This window comes from Chiloscyllium plagiosum, unplaced genomic scaffold (genome assembly GCF_037043375.1).
Source record: "Chiloscyllium plagiosum isolate Xiang-an unplaced genomic scaffold, Cpla_swu_hap1 HiC_scaffold_6, whole genome shotgun sequence".
Classification (NCBI taxonomy): domain Eukaryota; kingdom Metazoa; phylum Chordata; class Chondrichthyes; order Orectolobiformes; family Hemiscylliidae; genus Chiloscyllium; species Chiloscyllium plagiosum.
The window spans coordinates 98819556-98841291 of record NW_028270144.1 but is presented as its reverse complement, the minus strand read 5'-3'; the positions used below and the strand labels follow the sequence as shown (position 1 = coordinate 98841291).

Sequence of the window (21736 nt, the reverse complement as noted above, 5' to 3'; positions counted from 1 at the left end):
AAGTAACAGCAGCTCACAAGTACTAATCTCAGCAGTTCAAACTTTTCCCGAATATGAAGTGCAATTAATGTTATCCTTGCTCTTATCCTTTCATCTTGTGTTTACTCTTTTCTACCACTCTTGTAAACATAACCTTAAAAATAAATCTTAATGCTCATACAATCTACAGTATGCTTCATGTAACTAAACCCCCATGCAAAATAAAAACTGATTGATTCATCAGTAGGAGTCTGCCAGTCTGCTACAGGCTTTACAATAATGTTAATTTTTGAACAGGTTAAACACTATTCATGTGGAAGCTACATTAAAATTACAGTGTCATTGAAAATATTTTCCAAAGTGGTTCTTGAGACAAATGCCTGCTTGTCTTGCATACTAAATGGTGAGAAGATATTTCATTTGTTTTACTAATGTCAGGTACTGTTGTCCATTTTGTTCATATACATCTTGCACCAACATTACTGTCAGCAACCTCAACTAAGGTCGCTTGAAAACACAAGTAATTAAGAATGAACGCCTCTTACAGTTCTCGAACAGCTCAACCTGTCCAGATGCTAGAACACAACTGAAGGAAATAGTGAGGATCTAAATGATAACATTGTAACTATGCCTCCTCTAATAATTCCATTATTTTCTTCTTTCTTTTCTATTGGATATATTGTTTTATAAACTTTTGTTACTGTACATCATCGGCAGGGAGGGTAAAATAAGTGGCATAATCTTTGCACAGAGAGTAATTTATGCTAAAGAAAGAATGAAGAAATGTTGTGAATTTATATACCACCCTCCACCACTTCCATTGTGCTTCACAGTGCACAGTAAGAATCACAGAATTGTTAGATGAGGAGGAGGATATTCATTGTGTCTGCTCTGGCTCTCTGAGTATCTTAACATATTTCAAACTCCTGCCCTTTCTCTGTAATCCTGCACATTGTTTCTATTTAAGTAATCATCCAATGCCCTCTTGAATGCCTGAATTGAACTTGCCTCTGCCACAATTCCAGGTAATGTATTCCAAATCTGGAACACTCACTGTGTAAAAGCATTTTTTTTCTCACTTTGCATTTTCTTTCATTGTAAAACATTGTAAAATTGTGCCCTTTCTCAATCCTGTTTTGAGCGGGAGTAGTTTATTCCTTTCTACTCTCACAAGACATCTCAAGATTTTAAGAACATCCATCACATCTCCCATCAGCCTTCACCTCACCAAGGAAAAGAATTCCAACTTCTCCAATCTGTCCTCATTACTAAAGTTTCTCATCCCTGCAGCCCCCATTCTTCCAAAACTCTTCTGCACTCCTGCCAATGCATTCCCATCATTCCTAATGTGTGGAGACCAGAACTGTACACAATACTCCAGTTGAGATCTAACAAGTGTCCTTGGATGTAACTGCATTGAAAAGGTGGCATGGTGGTTCAGTAGTGAGCACTGCTGCCTCACGGCACCAGGGTCCCAGGTTCAATTCCAGACTTGGGCAACTGTCTGTGTGGGTTTCCTCCGCGTATCCGGTTTCCTCCCACAGTCCAAAGATGTGCAGGTCAGGTGAATTGGCAATGCTAAATTGCCATAGTATTAGGTGCATTAGTCAGAGGGAAGTGTGTCTAGTTGGGTTACTCTTCGGAGGGTCGGTTTGGGCTGAAGGGCCTGTTTCCACACTGTAGGGAATCTAACCTAATCATTCAGAGAAGGTTCACTTGATTAACTCCAAAGATAAAGGGCTTGTTTTATGAGGAGAAATTGAACACTTTAGGCCTATACTAGCTAGAGTTCAGAAGGATAACAGCAGATTTATTTGGGATATATAAGATCCCAAAGGGGATTGATAAAGTCGAGGCAAAGAGGATGTTTCCTCTTGTCAGGCAATCTAGAATGAGACGGCATTGCTTTAGAATAAGGGATAGTAGATTTAAAACTGTGATGAGGACGAATTACTTCACTCAAAGGTTTGTGCAGCTGTGAAATTTGCAACCCTAGAGTAAGGCAGAGACTGGGACACCAAAGAAATTTATGGAGATTTTTCAATTAATAATAGGCCAAAGTGTTTCAGGTAGTGGGCAAGGAAGTGGAGCCGAGGCAGAGATGAGTTCAGTCATGATTGCATTGAATGGTGGAGCAGGCTCAAGAGATTGAATTGTCTACTTCTGTTTCTAGTTCTTATTTCCCCATAAGCTCAGCAAACCCTCCCTACTCTTGTGCTCTATTAATGAAGCCAAGAATACGGTTTGCTTTATTTAACAGCTCCATTTGCCCTGTTACTTTTAATGACTTATGCACATGTACAGCTAGGTCTCTCTATTTCTGCACACCTTTGTGAAAAGTACCCATTATTGTTTACAGTCTCTCCATGTTCTTTGCACTGAAGTGTATCAACTTGTACTTCTCCACATTAAACTTCATCTGTTAGCGATCTGCCTAGTACATCAACTTGTCAGTGTCTTTTCTGAAAGTCTACATCTGTCCTCTTCACAATTTACAATTCTTCCAAGTTTTGTGTCAGCCGCAAACTTTGAAACTTCCTCCTGCAGACCAAGATCGAGATCATTTATATGTATATATCAAAGCAAGAGTCCCTTTACAGACTCTCAGGGAATTCCATTACAAACCTTCTCCAAACTGAAGAATATTTATTAATCAGTCCTCTTTACTTCCTAATATTCAGCCAAATTTCTAATCATATAGCTACTATCCCTTTTATTCCATGCCCTATCACTTCCTTCACAAATCTGTGTGGCATTACATGGAACATCTTTTGGAAGTCCATGTACACCACATAATAGACTTACCCTTATCAATTCTCCCTGTTACTGCTTCAAATAAATTTCAGCAAGTTAATTAGTTACAATTTTCCCTTAGCAAATCAATGCTGACTTTTCCAAAATAACTTACATTTCTCCATCATCAATGTTAAACTGAATGTTCTATAATTGTTAGGCCCAACATTACTTTTTTTTTGAATGAGGACATAATCTCCAGTCAGCTGGTACCAGCTCTGAGTCCAGGATGATAGCCACTATTTTGCGATTCCACTTTTCACTTTTACTGTTTCCATCAATATCCTTGAACATATCTCATTTAGTTGTGGCGCCTTATCAACTTGAAGTAAAAGTTTATTCAATATTCCCTTCCTATTTACTGTGAATTGTTCTAGTGACTGAGTTCCCTATTCTGTCACTATGGCCTGGGCAGCAGCTGCCTCATAGATAGAGACAAAAGCAAACTATTCATTTAACACGTTAGCCTTGCCTTCTAACTCCATTTGCAGATACACATTTTGTCCCTACTCCCTGTTTTTAAACCAATCTTTAATTATTGATATTCTTATAGAAGACTACAGAATTTTGCTGTATATTACCTTCCAGTTTTTTTTTCTCTTTAATCCCTCTTTGCTTCTTGTATTTGCTATTTCATTTTGGTGCCAGATAAAGTAATAAGACTGAGGATTGAGAGCAATTTAGAAGCCAGCAAAGTATAACCAAGAAACTATTCATAAAAGGAAAAGAGAATTAAAATGGAAGCTATTGTGAAACATTAAGGTGGACTGTAAAATCTTCTTTAGGCATGTGAGAAGGAAAAGATTAGCCAAGACAAATGTCGATCCATTACAAATTGAGGCAAGAGAATTTATAGAGGAGACAGGGAAATGTCAAAGAAACTAAATAATCAGCTTGTGTCTGACATCATAATGAGGATAGGAGAAAAAATGTTCCAGAAACCTGGACAGGGACCCGGAGAGAGCGTTCATAACAAAGCAACAAATTGATACCATACATTGAAGTAAATAAATCTGCTTTGATGGCCATTATGGAGATGAAGCTGCAGGATGACAAGGTTTGGGGCCTGAATGTTGATGTCTTTACGACATTCAACAAGAATAGAAAGCTTGCTAAGGGTGAAGGGGGAGCAATGTTAATTAAATTTGCATTTGTGCAATAGTTAGAGATTATATTGGTTCAGGTGGTAAACCTGTTTTGGATAAAAATAAGGAACAGTAGGAGAAAGAAGCCATAGAGTCATAGAGATGTTCAGTACTGAAAAAGATCTTCAGTCCAATTTGTCCATGCCAATCAGATATCTCAACCCAATCTAGTCCCACCTGCCAGCACCCGGCCCATATCCCTCCAAACCCTTCCTATTCATATACCCATCCAAATGCCTTTTAAATGTTGCAATTGTACCAGCCTCCACTACTTCCTCTGGCAGCTCATTCCATACATGTACCACCCTCTGTGTGAAAAAGTTGCCCCGTAGGTCTCTTTTATAGCTTTCCCCTCTCATCCTAAACCTATGCCCTCTAATTCTGGACTCTGCCATTCAAGGGAAGTGACTTTGTCAATTTATCCTATCCATGCCCCTCATGATTTTATAAACCTCTCTAAGGTCACCCCTCAGCCTCCAACACTCCAGGGAAAACATCCCCAACCTCTTCAACCTCTCCCTGTAGCTCAAATCCTCTAAACGTGGCAACATTCTTGTAAATATTTTCTGAACCCTTTCAAGTTTCACAACATTTAGGGTTAGGGTTAGGGCGGCATGGTGGCACAGCAGTTAGCACTGCTGCCTCACAGCGCCAGAGACCCGGGTTCAATTCCCGCCTCAGGCGGGTCTCTGTGTGGAGATTGCACATTCTCCCTGTGTCTGCGTGGGTTTCCTCCAGGTGCTCCAGTTTCCTCCCACAATCCAAAAATGTGTAGGTTAGGTGAATTGGCCATGCTAAATTGCCCTTTGTGTTAGGTGAAGGGGTAAATGTCAGGGAATGGGTCTGAGTGGGTTGCGCTTTGGCGGGTCAGTGTGGACTTGTTGGGCCGAAGAGCTTGTTTCCACACTGTAAGTAATCTAATCTAATCTTTCTGATAGACCAGAATTGCACGCAATATTCCAACAGTGACCTAACCAATGTCCTGTACAGCTGCAACGTGTCCTCTCAACTCCTATACTCAATACACTGACCAATAAAAGAAAGCATACCAAACATCTTCTTCACTATCCTATCTATCTGCGACTCCATTTTCAAGGAGCTGTGAACCTGCACTCCAAGGTCACTTTGTTCAGCAACATTCCCTAGGACCTTGCCATTAAGTGTATAAGTCCTGCTAAGATTTGCTTTCCCAAAATGCAGCACCTCACATTTATCTGAATTAAACTCCATCTGCCACTCCTCAGCCCATTGGCCCATCTGATCAAGATCTTGTTGTAATCTGAGGTAACCTTCTTCGCTGTCCACTATACCTCCAATTTTGGTGTCATCTGCAAACTTACTGACTATACCTCTTATGCTCACATCCATATCATTTATGTAAATGATGAAAAGTAGAGGACCCAGCACCGATCCTTGTGGCACTCTACTGGTCACAGGCCTCCAGTCTGAAAAACAACCCTTCACCACCACCCTCTATCTTCTACCTTTGAGCCACTGCTGTATCCAAATGTTTAGTTCTCCCTGTATTCCATGAGATCTAACCTTGCTAACCAGTCACCCATGGGGAACTTTGTCGAATGCCTTACTGAAGTCCAAATAGATCACATCTACCACTCTGCCCTCATTAATCCTCTTTGTTACTTCTTCAAAAAACTCAATCAAGTTTGTGAGACATGATTTCCCACGCACAAAGCCATGTTGACTATCCCTAATCAGACCTTGCCTTTCCAAATACATGTCAGTAGGGGCATTGTCTACAGTACCCCTTCTACAATGGATGTATTGGGTGCTTTGATAAATGGATGGCAATAATCATGTACAACTTTAACTTCCCTTTGAACTGGAAAAGTCAAATTGGCAGCAGTAGCCAGGATGAAGAGTTCATAGAATACTTTCCAAATAATTGACAAGATAGCAGGATTTAGTAGAGTTGGTATTGTGTAATTAATGACCTCAGAGTAAAGGCGTCTCTAAGTAACAGCAATCACAATATGAAGAGTTTTACAACTAATTTAAAAAGGAAGAAGAATGAGGCTAAGTTTAATGCATTAAACCTGAATAAAGGCAACTATGTGAGCAGGAAATCTGAACTGGCTGAAGTGAACTGACACATTAGGCTAGGGGATAGATTGATGGTGACAGTAGAAAACTTTTAAAGCGTATATTTCAATATATTTTGAATACATTTTTCCTATTAAGAAAAATGTTAAAGAGAGGACCCACATTTGTGGTTAACTAAAGAAGTTAGGGAAGGCATCAAACCTACAGAAAAGCATACAACTGTGCAAAGATGAGTAGCAGGTTAGAAAACTTGCCAGAATACAAAGAGTGGACGAGAATGATTAAAATATTAATCAGGAGGAAAAAATTAGAGTATGAGAAGAAGCTAGCAATGAATGTAAATCAGGAATATCAAGAGTTCCCATAGGTATCTAAAAAGAAAAATACTAAGTGTAAATCCTCCAGAGGGTGACAATGGAAAATCAATAGCAGATAAAAAGAGAATGGCAGAAGAAAAAACAACCAATTTGCTTCTGGCTTCATTGTAAAGAATAGTGAACAAATAATCCAGAACTCCAGTCTAATGTGCTTGAGGCAAGGTTTCAAATTAGCCCATTCCTGATGAAGGACTTATGCCCAAAATATTGATTTTCCTGCTCCTCGGATGCTGTTTGACCTGCTGTCCTTTTCCAGCACCACACTCTCGATGCAAGGTTTCAAATCCCAAAATTGATGATGGTGAATTCTGAATTCAATAAAAATATGTGGAATAAAAAGCTAGCCCTCATAGCAACCATGTAACCTTTACTGATTGTCATAAAAACCCATCAGATTAATTAATGTCCTTTAGAGAAGGAAATCTGCCACCTTACACAGAGTGGCCTAAACGTAACCAGAGCCACACAATGTGCCTGACTCCCAATTCACTTCTGGCAATTAGGGACAGACAATAAATGCTGGCCTAGCTAGTGACATCCACATCCGAGAAACAAATATTTTGAAAATCCAATAATAACTGTGAATCAGGCAGAATGGAGAGAGAAAAAGAATGAAATTTCAGCCATGGGAGAAATGGTTCTAAGTATTCACTGATGGAGCTGCGTTCTGAGATGTCACTGGGTCCAGAATCTCATTCCAGTGGCTTAAATGATGTGGCTAATGAGCTAATAAATACATTGGTGTTAATGTCTCAAAATTCCTGCCCTTCAGGGAAGGTTCCAGCAGACTAGAAAATAGCAAATATAAATCCTCTATTCATGAAAGGGGACAGAAACAAGGAAACTATGGGTCAGTTCCCTTGACATTCCTCATGGAGAAGGAGTTAGAATCAATCATTAAAGAGATTATAGCTGTGCTCTCAGAAGACATTCATTACTTCCTCCTCTGTAATATGGACATTTTACAGAGGAGGAAGTGCTGGATGTCTTGAAACGCATAAACGTAGATAAAACCCCAGGACCTGATAGGGTGTACCTGAGAACTCTGTGGGAAGCTAGAGAAGTGATTGCTGGACCCATTGTTGAGATATTTGTATCATCGATAGTCACAGATGAGGTGCCGGAAGACTGGAGGTTGGCTAATGTGGTGCCACTCTTTAAGAAGGGTAGTAAGGACAAGCCAGGTAACTATAGTCCAGTGAGCCTGACAATGGTGGTGGGAAAATTGTTGAGGGAATCCTGAGAGACAGGATGTACATGTATTTGGAAAGGCAAGGACTGATTAGGGATCGTCAACACGGCTTTGTGCGTGGGAAATCATGTCTCACAAACTTGATTGCGTTTTTTGAAGAAGTAACAAAGAGGATTGATGAGGGCAGAGCGGTAGATGTGATCTATTTGGAGTTCAGTAAGGCATTTGACAAGGTTCCCCATGGGAGACTGGTTAGCAAGGTTAGATCTCATGGAATACAGGGAGAACTAGCCATTTGTTTACAGAAGTGGCTCAAAGGTAGAAGACAGAGGGTGGTGGTGAAGGGTTGTTTTTCAGACTGGAGGTCTGTGACCAGTAGAGTGCACAAGGAACGGTGCTGGGTCCACTACTTTTTGTCATTTACATAAATGATTTGGATGTGAGCATAAGAGGTACAGTCAGTAAGTTTGCAGATGACACCAAAATTGGAGGTTCAGTGGACAGCGAAGAGGGTTACCTCAGATTACCACAGGATCTGGACCAGATGGGCCAATGGGCTGAGAAGTGGCAGATGGAGTTCAATTCAGATAAATGTGAGGTGCTGCATTTTGGGAAAGCAAATCTTAGCAGGACTTATACACTTAATGGTAAGGTCCTAGGGAGTGTTGCTGAACAAAGAGACCTTGGAGTGCCGGTTCATAGCTCCTTGAAAGTGGAGTCGCAGGTAGATAGGATAGTGAAGAAGGTATTTGGTATGCTTTCTTTTATTGGTCAGTGTATTGAGTACAGGGCTTGGGAGGTCATGTTGCGGCTGTACAGGACATTGGTTAGACCACTGTTGGAATATTGCATGCAATTCTGGTGTATCGGAAAGATGTTGTGAAACTTGAAAGGGTTCAGAAAAGATTTACAAGGATGTTGGAGGATTTGAGCTTATGGGGAGAGGCTGAACAGGCTGGGGCTGTTTTCCCTGGAGCATCTGAGGTTACAAAATTATGAGGGGCATGGATAGGATAAATAAACAAAGTCTTTTCCCTGGGGTGGGGGAGTCCAGAACTAGAGGCCATAGATTTAGGTGAAAGGGGAAAGATATAAAAGGAACCTAAGGGGCAACTTTTTCACGCCTATGACTCTATAAAAACTCAAGGTAATCAGGAAGATTTTGTCAAAGGTAGGTCATGTTTAACCAATTTATTGGAGTCATTTGAAGGAGTAACAGGGATGCATAGAGGGGAGTCAGTAGTTAGGTTTCCAAAGGTCATTTGTTAACTTTCCACATCAAAGGTTGATGTGGAAAATGAAATCTCAAGTTGTGGGGTAACATATCAACATGGACAGAAAATTGTCTGACTGGCAGAAAATACAGAGAATGAATAAGTAGGTCTTTGTCTGATTGACAATGTGCGATGTGCGGAATCACATAGGGGTTTGTGCTGGGACTTCAATTTTATATAATTTACGGCAATGACTGAGATGGGGGACTGAAGGCACAGTGGCCAAATTCACAAGGTTAAAAATCACACAACTAGCAGAAGCTATACGAGCTGATCCTAATATAGTGGCCCCAAGGATTGGTACAGGTAAACATAAAATTACCCTTTATGCAGATGATGTTCTTCTATTCCTCAGTAACCCTTTGATGTCCATACCTCGCTTAATCCAAGTTATTAATACATTTAGTGCATTCTCAGGCTATAAAATTAATTTTTCAAAATCGGAGGCTATGCCAATGGGTGGCCTTGCTGTGATACCCCGCTTAGCGGACGGTTCCCTTTTTCCCTTTCGCTGGTCCCTGGAGGGTTTCTTATATTTAGGCATTTTTATTACTCCAGTATTTGGTCAGTTGTATAAGGCTAATTTTGTGTATTTATTGGAAAGGATAAGGCAGGACCTCCAGCGATGGGGAGACCTGCCAATTTCCTGGTTGGGTAGAATAGCATTAATCAAAATGAATATCCTGCCCCGTCTCCTATATCCTATGAGAATGCTTCCGGTGATGCTGCCGAGGACGGCTTTATGTAAATTATACGGCTGGCTGAGTTCCTTTATCTGGAATCATAGGCGGCCCCTCATTAAGCTGAAGAAGCTACAGCTTCCACAGGCAAGGGGTGGATTGGACTTCCCAGATTTTAGGAAATATCAATTAAGTTCCCTATTAAATTACATAGCTGATTGGGTCTTGTCTGATCCACAATCAATCTGGTTGGACATCGAGGCTTCTCAAGTAAAATACCCACTTATTAACCTTTTATTCTCAGACAAGAGGAAAATCATTACAGATCACTGTAAAAACCCTATAATACTAAATACAATCAAGGCTTGGAATATAATGCGGCAAAATGAGGGTAATTCACATAAAACATCCCCCTATGCACCGATAGTGGGAGCATGGGGATTCCAACCGGGGTTAACAGATGCCACTTTTAAACTCTGGAGATCCAGGGGTATCTCATGTCTCGGGGATTTATTTAAAGATGGGGTCCTGATGTCTTTCGGACAGCTGTGTCAGAAATTCGGATTACCCAATGGAGACCTCTTTCGATACTTCCAAATTCGAGATTATATACAGAAGAAGACTACGTTATTAGATAGTCTTTATAAATCCGATAGAGAATGTAGTGTCCTACGACCAGTGGGGGTATCTTCCGTCAGTAATATTTATCATTTACTACATAATGAAGTATCGGGAGATATGGATAATCTGCTTAAAACATGGGATCAGGATCTGGGACTAGAAATCTCCACAGAAACGTGGAATGATATCTGGGAAAATGCTAGAAGAATTACTATTTGTAACAGAACCCAGGCTATCCAGCTGAAGATACTTCATAGGGCCCATATAGCACCGGTTCGATTGGCAAAATTTAAGGCAGGAGCATCTCCAATGTGTCCTAAATGCAAAATAGAGGTGGGCACTCTTGTACATTGCTTATGGACCTGTCATAAGATCCACAGATATTGGACTAAAGTAGCAAGTACCCTGACAGAAATTTTAGGAACGGAAATAAAAGTGGACCCCGTATCTCTCCTCTTGGGCTTTTCGAACTTTCCCTCCCTGGACACGTACGGGAAGAGACTATTTTCTATTCTTTCTTTCTGTGCAAGGAAAAATATTTTGATGAACTGGGTGGCGGAGGGCCCCCCGGACTTTCAAATTGGCACAGACTAATTATGGAATGTATTCCCCTTGACTTCCTTACAAATATGGTGCACCGAAAGACCGAATTATTTTATAAAATATGGCAGCCCTTTTTGAATTACATAAATACAGATATTTCGGCTATCCTAACAAGGGCTTTTATTTAATTGAGATTACAAACCTGGCTGGTCCGCGGCCCCTCAGGGGAGGAATCCCGCACGAATACGGGTTTTATTATATCTGATGCTAACACATCCCGAGCATGTAAGAGAATTAAATATACACCCTGGTTAGTTGTAGGTTAGATTAGTAGATAGTTGAGTTTTGTTTGTTTGTTTTTTTTTTCTTTTCGTTTTTTTTTGTTGTTTTGTTTTTTTTGTCAAATTTTGGCTATTGTATATTTGAGCTAATTGTATATCAATGTTTATATCTGAGAGTTTTGTTTATTTTTGTAAACTTGTAAAAATGTTAAAATTCTAATAAAAATATCTATAAAAATAAAATCACACAACACCAGGTTATAGTCCAATAGGTTTATTTGAAAATACAAGCTTTTGGAGCGCTGCTACTTTGGCAGGATCATAGGATGCAGAATTTATAATAAAAGATCAAAATGTCATACAACTGATGCGATGTATTGAACAAACATAGATTGCTGTTAAGTCTTTAATCACTTCAAATGGGGATGCAGGTTTTAAGTTATTATTAATCAAAACTACTGGCATGAGTTGTATGTGTGGAATATAGGTAAATTACTTCTGCAATTCTGCAACTATAATTGATTATATAGAAGTAAATGAACTCACACCAGTGTGTAATTGTTTTAGCCAAGAGCTGAGTCAACAAGAATGGAAACGATGTGGAGGAAATATATAATTGTTTTTGTATTAGCTAAAATTGTATGCCAGAATGAAACGTGACAGCAAAACAATGGTATATATTACGGGCAAATAGATAAGATGTTGTGAAGGGATGAAGTTAAGCTAGATACGCCTGTACAAACAGTAGGTATAAACATCTGTTTCCCACTTTTACAGGAACAAACCCCAATTAAAAGGGCTTAGTGATAAGATGCTGTGAGGGGCAGCTCAGATGGAGGGAGTAGATAATGGTAAGCAAAGGATGGGATGAGGTCAAATGGCCTTGTGAGGTCAGAAATAAGCATTTTGTCACAGACAAGGCAGGATAAGGCAAGAGATAAACAGGAGTAATGGGGCCAGTCTTAGGGAAGTGGAAGATGTAAACAGGGGAGGAGCAATGTAAAACAAAAGAAACCAAATTATATAAATATTGTGTATGAATTAAATTTGGGTTGTGTATGTCCTCTGCCTTATAGGCACTGGACATCACACCCACTTGCAAGTGTGAAATAAATGACACTACTGATTCAGATCTTGTCTCGGACTGAAATTATTGAAGTGAGTGAGCTTTGTTTCTCACATATGACACTTTTATTTTTTACTATAAATTCTGTGTCCTATGATCCTGCCCTATTGGCTACCTTACAAAGGACCAGCACTCCAAGAGCTTGTACTTTCAAATAAACCTGTTGGACTATAATTTGGTATTGTGTGATTTTTAACTTTGTCCACCCCAGTCCAACACTGGCACCTCCACATAATAAATTCACAAAATAATAACAATGCTACCACTGCAGGAGCTTCCTAACAAGGCTCGTGGACCACAACCCTTATGATTGTACGCATGATGTCCGCTCAACAGCTGTCACACACCTCATCCTTCCTTCCTACTGTGTTTCCTATTATTTACCAAGGACATGTCACCACCTCTCCTGCTCCTATACCACCACTAACTACTCTTTCATCCACTTGGATCATACTCAATTCCCTTGTCTCATTGTAGGCACCCCCAGGTTGATCTTTCCACAGAAATCTGACTAATGTACCTGTACATTTTGAACTGTAAGCAGTTGACCTGTAGAGCTGGTCTGGGCCTACTCTTTGGATTACCCATGTACAGATTCCCAAACTTTGGTAAGACGTAGGTGCCTGAATGACTGTGGGCATCACCTGAACTTGAAATGGATGAGCTGATTGACCATTGCTCCCCTTCACCCCACAGGAGCGCACAACCTTAACTTTCACACATTGTCATTCCCTTGAAGCAAGTGCAGTGTATTTGCATGTAGACTACTGGCACATGCTGCAGGTGTGACACTGATGTAGCACAATATCACAGAATGATATATTCACCCTCTATTTAACAGGACAGAGCTGCCCAGCATGGCAGCTATCTGATTCTCCACCTGCTCTAAATAGAGACTGGCAATTTGTAATTGAGCAATAAAGACCCTATGTGTTGAAATGCAATGTCAACCACACAGAAGTCATTGCTGAGGTCAGTGACTGTGCAATAAGAAAGAAAGTCAGCCAGAAACAGGCTGGCTGTCTGCAAGTAAATGAGTGCTAAAAAAGCATGCTAGGCGTCATAAGATGCACATGTGCAGATGCAAGAGATGTATGTCTATTCTTGAATGCACAGCAACTTGGGAGAAGCATGTAAGTGATAGGTGTCCCTAAGCTCCAAAGTAGCATTGAAAGGCTGAAGCGCTGTGTGAGTTGGATCCAGAGCAGGCATGATAACGTATTGTGGCTCATAGTTTACTGATGCTGATTTGTGAGGATGAATAATCAAAGAGGATAGTGGTCAAGGAGCATACAGAAATGTTGTGGTAAATAAACTGTTGGATGATGACCAGAACAAGCATTCAGTAAGGTGCAGTAACCAAGTACTGGCTCAGAGTTATATTTCATGAAATTGTGCTGTATAGTTTCTAAGGGAAAGAGTGAAGAATCAGAAGTGACATATAAATAACGTGAGTTGGGAATTTAATGTGATGCAAAATCATGGAAATAAGGTAGTCACCACATAAGTGGTGAGATTCTGGTGTCACCAATATAGGTCTGAGGATAAAAATCACAAAAACATTTCTTGACACGAGGCTTTGATTTTTTTCATTTTCGCCATATTTTCCCACCTTTCTCAATTCCACTCCTGCGCCGACACATTTTTGTCCTTCCATATTAAAACTGTCTTCACTTATAGGATTCGTATCTCTCTATTCCCTTCCTATTCATGTATTCGTCCAGGGCAAACTAAAGGGCATAGGTTTAAAGTGAAAGGGAAAAGATTTAAAGAGGATTTGAGGGGCAACATTTTCCACCTTTCTCAATTCCACTCCATATTTGACAATCTGTTAGGTTTTTTTGAGGATGATACTTGTCGCACAGTTAAAGAAAAGACAGTAGATAGAGTCATAGAGATGTACAGCATGGAAAAAGAGCCTTCGATCCAACCCATCCATGCCGACCAGGTAACCCAACCCAATCTAGTCCCACCTACCAGCACCTGGCCCATATCCTTCTAAACCCTTCCTATTCATATACCCATCCAAATGCCTCTTAAATGTTTCAATTGTACCAGCCTCTACCACTTCCTCTGGCAGCTCATTCCATACACGTACCACCCTCTGTGTTAAGGCTTTTGATAAGGCCACATGCAGAAGGTTGGTAAACAAGCTAGAACACATGAGATTGGGGGCAATATATTAGTTTGGACTGAGAAATGGTTAACAGGCAGAAAACAGAGAGTAGGAATAAATGGGCCATTCTCAGGATGACAGGCTGTGTATATTTTTCTAATCAACCTTTTCAGTTATGCGTTCACCTCTGAGCAGATGGGACTTGTACTGCTCGTGGGGTACCAAAAAGATCAGTGTTACATTTATTCGCAATCTAAACAAATGATTTAGATGTGGGGACCAATATTTTCAAATTTGTCAGTAACACAAAACTAGGTAGGAATTTAAATCGTAAGGAAGATTCAAGTCATTTTCAAGCAGACATGGACAGGCTAATTGAATGGGCAAGAATGGCAAATGGAACATAATGTGAATGAACATGAAGTAATCCGCATTGGTAGTAAAAAAGATAGAACAGTTCTTAAATGGTGAGAGGTTGGAATATGTTGGTACCTATTAGGAGCTGTGCATCCTTGTTTATTAATCTCTATAAACTGGCATGCAAGTGTAGCAAGCAAAAATAAAGAGAAATGATATGTTGGCCTCCAGTGTCAGGAGATTTGAGTACAGAAGTAAAGATAATTTGATGTGATTGTATAGACTTTGGTGAAACTAAACTTGGATTACTGTGTATGGTTTTGGTCTCCTTATTGGAGGATGGTTTTCCCACAGAAGGAGTCCATCAGAGATTCACCAAACTATTTCCTGGAGCAGCAGGATCGTGAGGAGGGATTGAGAAAACTGGGTCTGTATTCTTTAGAATTTCAAAGAGCAAAAGGTGATCCTACTGAAATTGATAAATTCTAGCATGTGGATGTAGATAGGAGAGTGAATGTAGAATCGGGGGACATTATCTCAGAACAAGAGAAACCCCATTGAGATAAGGAGAAATTTCTTTACTCAGAAAGCAATGAATCTTCAGAATGCTCCGCCTCAGAGGGATGTGAAAACTAAGAAGAAGTCTTTTGAAAATATGCTTTTTTAAAATAGAAAGAATATGGAATTTATATCATTGGGAGAAATTTGACATTATGTAAATACAAAATTAGTTTTTCAGGGTCGTAGGATGTTTATGGTAATTGTGCAGTTGATAAACTGTTCCCCCTCTTTCAACAAGATGCAACTTTTTCATGGGTTTTTGCGGTGAGTCTAAGTGTTATAGGGCAACATCTCGTGAATTCACAATTGCAAAAGATGGGGTGTGTCCAAAAGAATAAAGAACAATACAGCATAGCAACATGCCCTTCGGCACTCCAAGTCTGTGCTGACACATTTTGCCCTTCCATATTAAAACTGTCTTCATTTACAGGATATAAATCCCTTTCTATTCCCTCCCTATCCATGTATTCGTCCAGGGCAAAATAGAGGGCATAGTCTTAAAGTGAGAGGGAAAAGATTTCAAAACGATTTGAGGGGTAACAATTTCCACATAGAGAGTGGTGCATGTATGGAACAAGCTACCAGAGGAAGTGGTAAAGGCTGTTACAATTATAACATTTAAAAAGGCATCTGGATGGATATATGAATAGGAAGAGTTTGGAGGGATATGGATCAAATGCTGGCAAATGGGTCTGGGTCAGATTGGGATGTTGGTGGGTGCGGAAAAGTTAGACTGAAGGGTCTGTTTCTGTGCTGTATAACCTGGCTAGCCTCTGCAGCACACCCTGTGGATAAGTATACCCTCACTGGCTGCAATGCCTGGGTTTCTACCTTATTCCATGCATGACAGAACTCCTGAAGTTGCTGTTACCATTGCTGATATTTTCATAATCATTACCAAAACAAAAGCTGAGGATATCAAAATGACAAGTTAAAATGGAGTGGGTCTCATGCTAATAACAGTGTGAGGTCTCCATAATCACACCAATTCCAGTTTACCCAATTGAAGCCCTGTCATTTTTAAAAATTAAATCATAGGATAGTCTGATTGAAAAAGAACTGACCAGAAACGTTGTTTTCTTTGTACTTTCGAAATTTCACTTGCAGTTGGAGGTCAATGAACACAAACGTCACACTTTCTGTAATATGTATGTGTGAAATGACACTTTACTAAGAGTGCACCTGACTGGTTGAGTCCATAATATTCTCACATCACTCAGGCCAGTTTAGACTGAATGTGTCCCTGGCTGACATTGACTGATATGAGTCTCATGATTTGTGTCAGCATTATTTGTGGGGAGTGTGCCCTGGCCGTTCACACCACCAGCTTTAGCTGTGTACATCGATACATTTATGCTGATTGTGATTTCCAGGCTTCTGCACTGTACGATAATCTGCAGTTGCAGAAGGCTCTCCCACCGCAATAACATAGAGTGGTTTTCACAACTAATCAAAAAATTTATTTGAGGCAATTTCTTTAAGGTGGTGTCACTCGTAATACAGATGAGACTGGGCTGGCACCAGCTACATAATGCTGCACTTTTGACCCTGACATGATGATTATGTCAGTGTTGTACTGTTGCCAAAATCAGTGTGGTGAAAGCCTAAGGCTAGGATGTTAGTGACGCTGACTTCTGCGAAAGCAAGCTATGACTGATATTCAAACATGAAGCTTTCATTCTGGCTGTCTTCCCGCTAGTACTGTGACACTCTGACTTGTCTGTGAATGTCACTTGGGTTCTGTGGCTTTGCCTCATTGGCATTCTCTCAACTTGATCCCTATGCGCGGAGAGACTCAGACTGACTGTCTCTTTGGCACTTCACTGATTCGGACTCCATGACTCTGACAGTGGTGCTCTGTGACTGAGAAATTCTTTGTCTGGGTGCGAGAAGTAAGGTTATCCAGGTCCCTGATACCAATCTGTCTTGTCTCTCATTCACTCACCGCTGCTTTTCGTAAGTCGCAATGAAGTTTTCTCTTCAATCTTTTCTGGTTGTCCATAGGATTGTCACATGAGACGTGCTGACGGAATCCTCGCACCTCAGAAGGGTCAGTAAGTTAAACCATAAATGTGGTTTGTTTTATTTGTAAGTAATGTTGATTTTTTTCCCCCCAGCTTAAGGATTCGTCGATGTTTGTTACTTTGTCGAACGAGTTACTCAATCTGCCAAAACATTTGAAAAAAGTCTACCATGAGTTGGAAATCTGAGGGTAACTGTCTGGAATCTGAGTGGGGTCTGAGCAATCAAGACTTCCCTGTTGTCAAAGATGTTTTTTTTTAATCTTTGGTAGTTTAAAGCTCCGCCATTCTGGGTTATACAGGAGAGAAAGCAGGGCCTTCAGGTCGACCTGGTTGGATGCAATATTTTTCAAGTCAGTTCCTGGCACTGTGGCTATTGCTACAGCTGAGGACCAACTCTCTAAATGTGACCTGCCGTGATGGTGTGATATCAGCTTCTTACTAGCGTTAAGATTGTTTGTTTGGCTTTGTAACGTGACTTTCATTTTCACCCATCTTTCCAATACTGCCAAACAGCCATTTTCAAAGTGGATTGTGAACTGTGGCTTTTTTTTCAAATAATTTTGCAATCTCCAAACTCAAAATTTCCCCCTCAGTTCCTTTCCACCCTTTCTTTTCTCCACAGAAGTGAAGAGCTCATGGATTTCTTTGTCACTAATATTGAAGCCAACTGTAACCCTGGTACACTGCTTCCTTCCCATCTGTCTTGGAAACAGGACGAACCCCATCTCTAATTGTATTCTCCTTTTCAAAAGAGCTCCTTTAATATGTTATTGCCTCCTAAATCTGTGTGAATTCCCCCCCCCCCCCAAATCCAAGTTTTAAACTCTCTATTTAGGTCTCTGCTCCAGTTAAAGCACTGAGAACCCTGATCAAATGCACAAATGGCATTCTCTGTAATAATGAAGCCATCGCCACCATTCTACCCAAATTCCAATGGTCTCATTTTAGTATCTTTGTGCCAGCTTTCAAACAACTTCATGGCTGAACCCTATTCTGACTTTTTTCTCAATCCTTTTCCAGCAGCCTCCTCCCATTACATGACGGAAATGTTAACAATTTTGGTGGTCACTTGCTTGGTGGCACTCACCTCTGAGTCAGACAGTTATGGAGTTGAACCCTACTCCAAAGACAAGGCACAAAAATCAAAGCTGATATTTAAGGGCAGACCTGAGTGACTGCTCCACTTTCAGAGGGCATTGCGTTTTGGATGAGATGTTAAACTGGTCTGATCTCCCTCTGGTGGATGTAAATGATCCCATAGCATTCAACAAAACAATAGAATTATTTCCAATGTCCGGGCCAACATTTATCCCTCAAACATGAAAAGAGATTAGCTAATCATTATTGCATTGCTCCTTGTCAGATGCTTGCATATTTGGCTGTCATTTTTCCGACATTACTGTTGACTCTAATCTCCAGCATCCACAGTCCTCACTTTCACCTTTTATCCCTACTTTGTATTCAAATCCTCTTGGAATGAAAGTCAACCATTTGCCTTCCTAAATGCTTCCTGCACCTTCCAATTTACTTTCATTAGTTAGTGTACAAGGACACTGAACCATTTTGCAAATTAAATGCGGAGTGTGCAGATCAATGTGAGGTGGAGCAAATTTTCTCAAAGAAATTACTTCCAGTGCTTGGGAGTCCTTTGCCCAGCATTGATATAGGCCTCTGCAATTGAAACTTACTGAAAGACCTGGATAGACTGGATGTGGAGAAGATATTTCAACTGGCAGGAGAGATGAGAATCCAGGGGCACAGCCCTAGAGCGAAGGGATGGCTCTTTAGAACTGAGGTGAGGATGAATTTCTTCAGCCATAAGGTAGTTAATGTGTGGAACTCCTTGCTGCAAAGGGCTGTGGAGGCCAAGTAATTGAGTGTACTTAAGATAGCAATAGGTTCTTGAATTGGGAATAAAAGGTTACAGATAGAAAGCAAGAGAACAGGGTGGAAAAGCAGATCAGCCATGATCGAATGATCGGGAGACTCGATGGTCTAGTTCTACTCCTATATCTTATGGTCTTATGGTCAACTGTTAACTGCCAAATTCTATTTAGATTTGAAACCGAGTAGGTTTACATTGGTCAGGGCATTACCCTGAGAAATGAATCAGAAAATATGGCTTATTTTGTTGAATGACAATTTTCATGCTTTGAAAATGATGAAAGAATGAAACATACCCTAGGATAGCTGATGAGGAACCTACAATGTTCAGGTTTCAGTGCAACTGATTTCAGAGTTTCAAGATGTTGTTATGCTCATATCATTTGCCTCTAATTACAGAATTTAAAAATTTCAGTAGTCAAATATTTGACATTTTGCCACAAATTGTATATTTTAACCATGTTAAATCTTGATTGACTGTGGAGGTGTATGTGTACATGCATATATACATTTTTTTACACTGCAACACAATTCCACAGGCTAAACAGATGGTGTTGTATTTCATAGCAATTAATGCAGCATTGAAATGTGAACTACACTTGAAAAGAATGACACCTTCAAAAGAGAGAGCTATCTGATCTTTAACATGGCTATGTATTATTCTAACAGGTGAAATTAATACCAGCTGGCATCTGACTACAGAAGAAAAGCATCCATTCCTGGAAGCTTCTCAGACTTTCCCAGTGGCCAGCTCTAAATTCAGAGCATTGAAGAGATTTGTTGTGGCTGACCTCTAGATATCACAGGAACTTTATCCTGGACAGTTATCAAACTGCACGGGCTTCGAAGGTCTTGATGACATTTTCTTCATGCTTCCTAACTATTTAAAAAAAGCTCTTCCTCTGTATTTTCAATGATGACTATGGTTAGCTTGTTTTCCTTCACAAGTCCTGCAGTGAAAAAGCTCCTGGGATGGAAACAAGGAGACGAGGAGGAAAAATGGGCAGAAAAGGCTGTGGATTCGCTTGTGAAAAAGCTGAAAAAAAAGAAAGGGGCCATGGAGGACCTGGAGAAAGCCCTCAGCTCACCAGGGCAACTCAGCAAGTGTGTCACCATTCCAAGGTCTTTGGATGGGAGATTACAAGTATCTCATCGTAAAGGCTTACCACATGTAATATACTGCAGGGTGTGGCGATGGCCTGATTTACAGTCTCACCATGAGTTAAAACCTCTCGAGTATTGTGAATTCCCATTTGGTTCAAAGCAGAAAGAAGTATGCATTAATCCATATCATTACAGGAGGGTGGAAATGCCAGGTATGTCTATTATGGTAGTTCATTTAATCTGGTTCCCCTGTTGCCCTGGAGATTTAATAATGAGTACTTATTACATGATAATATCAAAAGCCCAAAACCTGTCCTTTATAAAATCTCTCTGCATCTTAATGTCTCAACATTTAGTCAATATGTTGTTTTTATTTTACCTACTAAAATCATCAATATGTGTCCCTTTCAAAATTTAATTCATTGAGTAGAAGTCTGGCTTTTTCTTACACCTGTTGTTTTGGAGTTGTAGTTGAGTCTTTCCTATTTAATCCAGGATTTACATAGAAACTGGTGAGATTAGTTGTATGTTTGTCCAATTTTCCTATAAAAACTGTTTATTTTAAATACCTGCAGATCAGAAGTGGCTGCAATAAACAGCTTGTAAGATATGCAATTCTTTAATTGAAATTAAATGGTTTCCCATTTAATATCATTATCAACTGAAAATTAATGTATTATTCTTGAAACTCCAATGACTTGTTTTCAAAAACTACCAGAGCAATCCGAAGATTGAGCATAATAAACATACTTTGTTGCAAAGGATGACAATTAAAGATTGAATCATGTTCTTACTTAATTCAATCTGCAATAAATATTATTTTTTGTGCCTTGCTTTTATTATTTGCACAAAAGGATTTATTGTAAATGAATATTTAATTAATAGTATCCAGTCTTAATTAGTTTTTAGTAAAACAATCACATTTACCAGGAGCTTCACAACACACTTGGCTGCTAAAGAATTAGTTTACTTCTCATTTCTGGTTTTGATTTAGAGTTTTGATTAACCCATCACTTTTTACTTCCTACATCTGTAATCTTTCATGGCTACAGAAATGGGACAAAGCAGATATGACCAATAGATATGGAAATTTTCTTTAAACTGGCCAAAAATCTACAGAATGTGAGTGGGGATGGAAGCCCACAAACTCAATCACATGTTACAGTCATTCGTATTCTCTGGTGGGGTGGGTTCAGGTAAGGTAGGGAAATTGGATGTTATCATTTAGTTTCAATGAGCTTCCAGGATTGATTTCTAATCTTCAGTTATCAAAGATACCCTAAGACAAAATCACTTTCACCAATGTCAAATTATTACCAAGCAAATGTTTCCTGAGGATGAATCCTGACATTACATTGCCTTCTGGAAAAATACAAAACTGGGTCTGTTACCTCTTCATTTTTTTTTCTCCAATTAGTCCCACTCTCACATGGACTGTTCTTAGCTGGGAGGGGGAAGGTGTTCCAGGCTGATCATTCCGTGCTTGTTGCTAGCAATTCTCTGTGTAATGAGCAATGCACATGTGAGGGGCACCATAGCTCACATAGTTATTAAGTAATAATGGGACTTGCTGCTTAGTATATCTTTAAATATACTTACTTTCTTATTACCATTCATT

The 21736-nt window shown here is 39.8% G+C and overlaps 1 protein-coding gene across 4 annotated transcripts in view; it reads left to right on the top strand.

The window, feature by feature from the left end:
• The first annotated feature begins 16533 nt into the window (after nt 1-16533).
• Nucleotides 16534-21736, top strand: part of LOC148149822 (SMAD family member 5-like) — a 42542-nt gene continuing 37339 nt past the window's right edge. The window contains exons 1-2 of one of the 4 annotated variants that reach the window (XM_087988269.1): nt 16534-17156; nt 19684-20330. In XM_087988269.1, coding sequence (XP_087844395.1) covers nt 19928-20330 — 403 coding nt within the window. In that variant the 5' untranslated portion in view covers nt 16534-17156; nt 19684-19927. Of the gene's footprint in view, nt 17161-19683; nt 20331-21736 lie in introns of all 4 variants that reach the window. The other 3 variants (XM_087988268.1, XM_087988271.1, XM_087988270.1) reach the window with 3 other exon arrangements.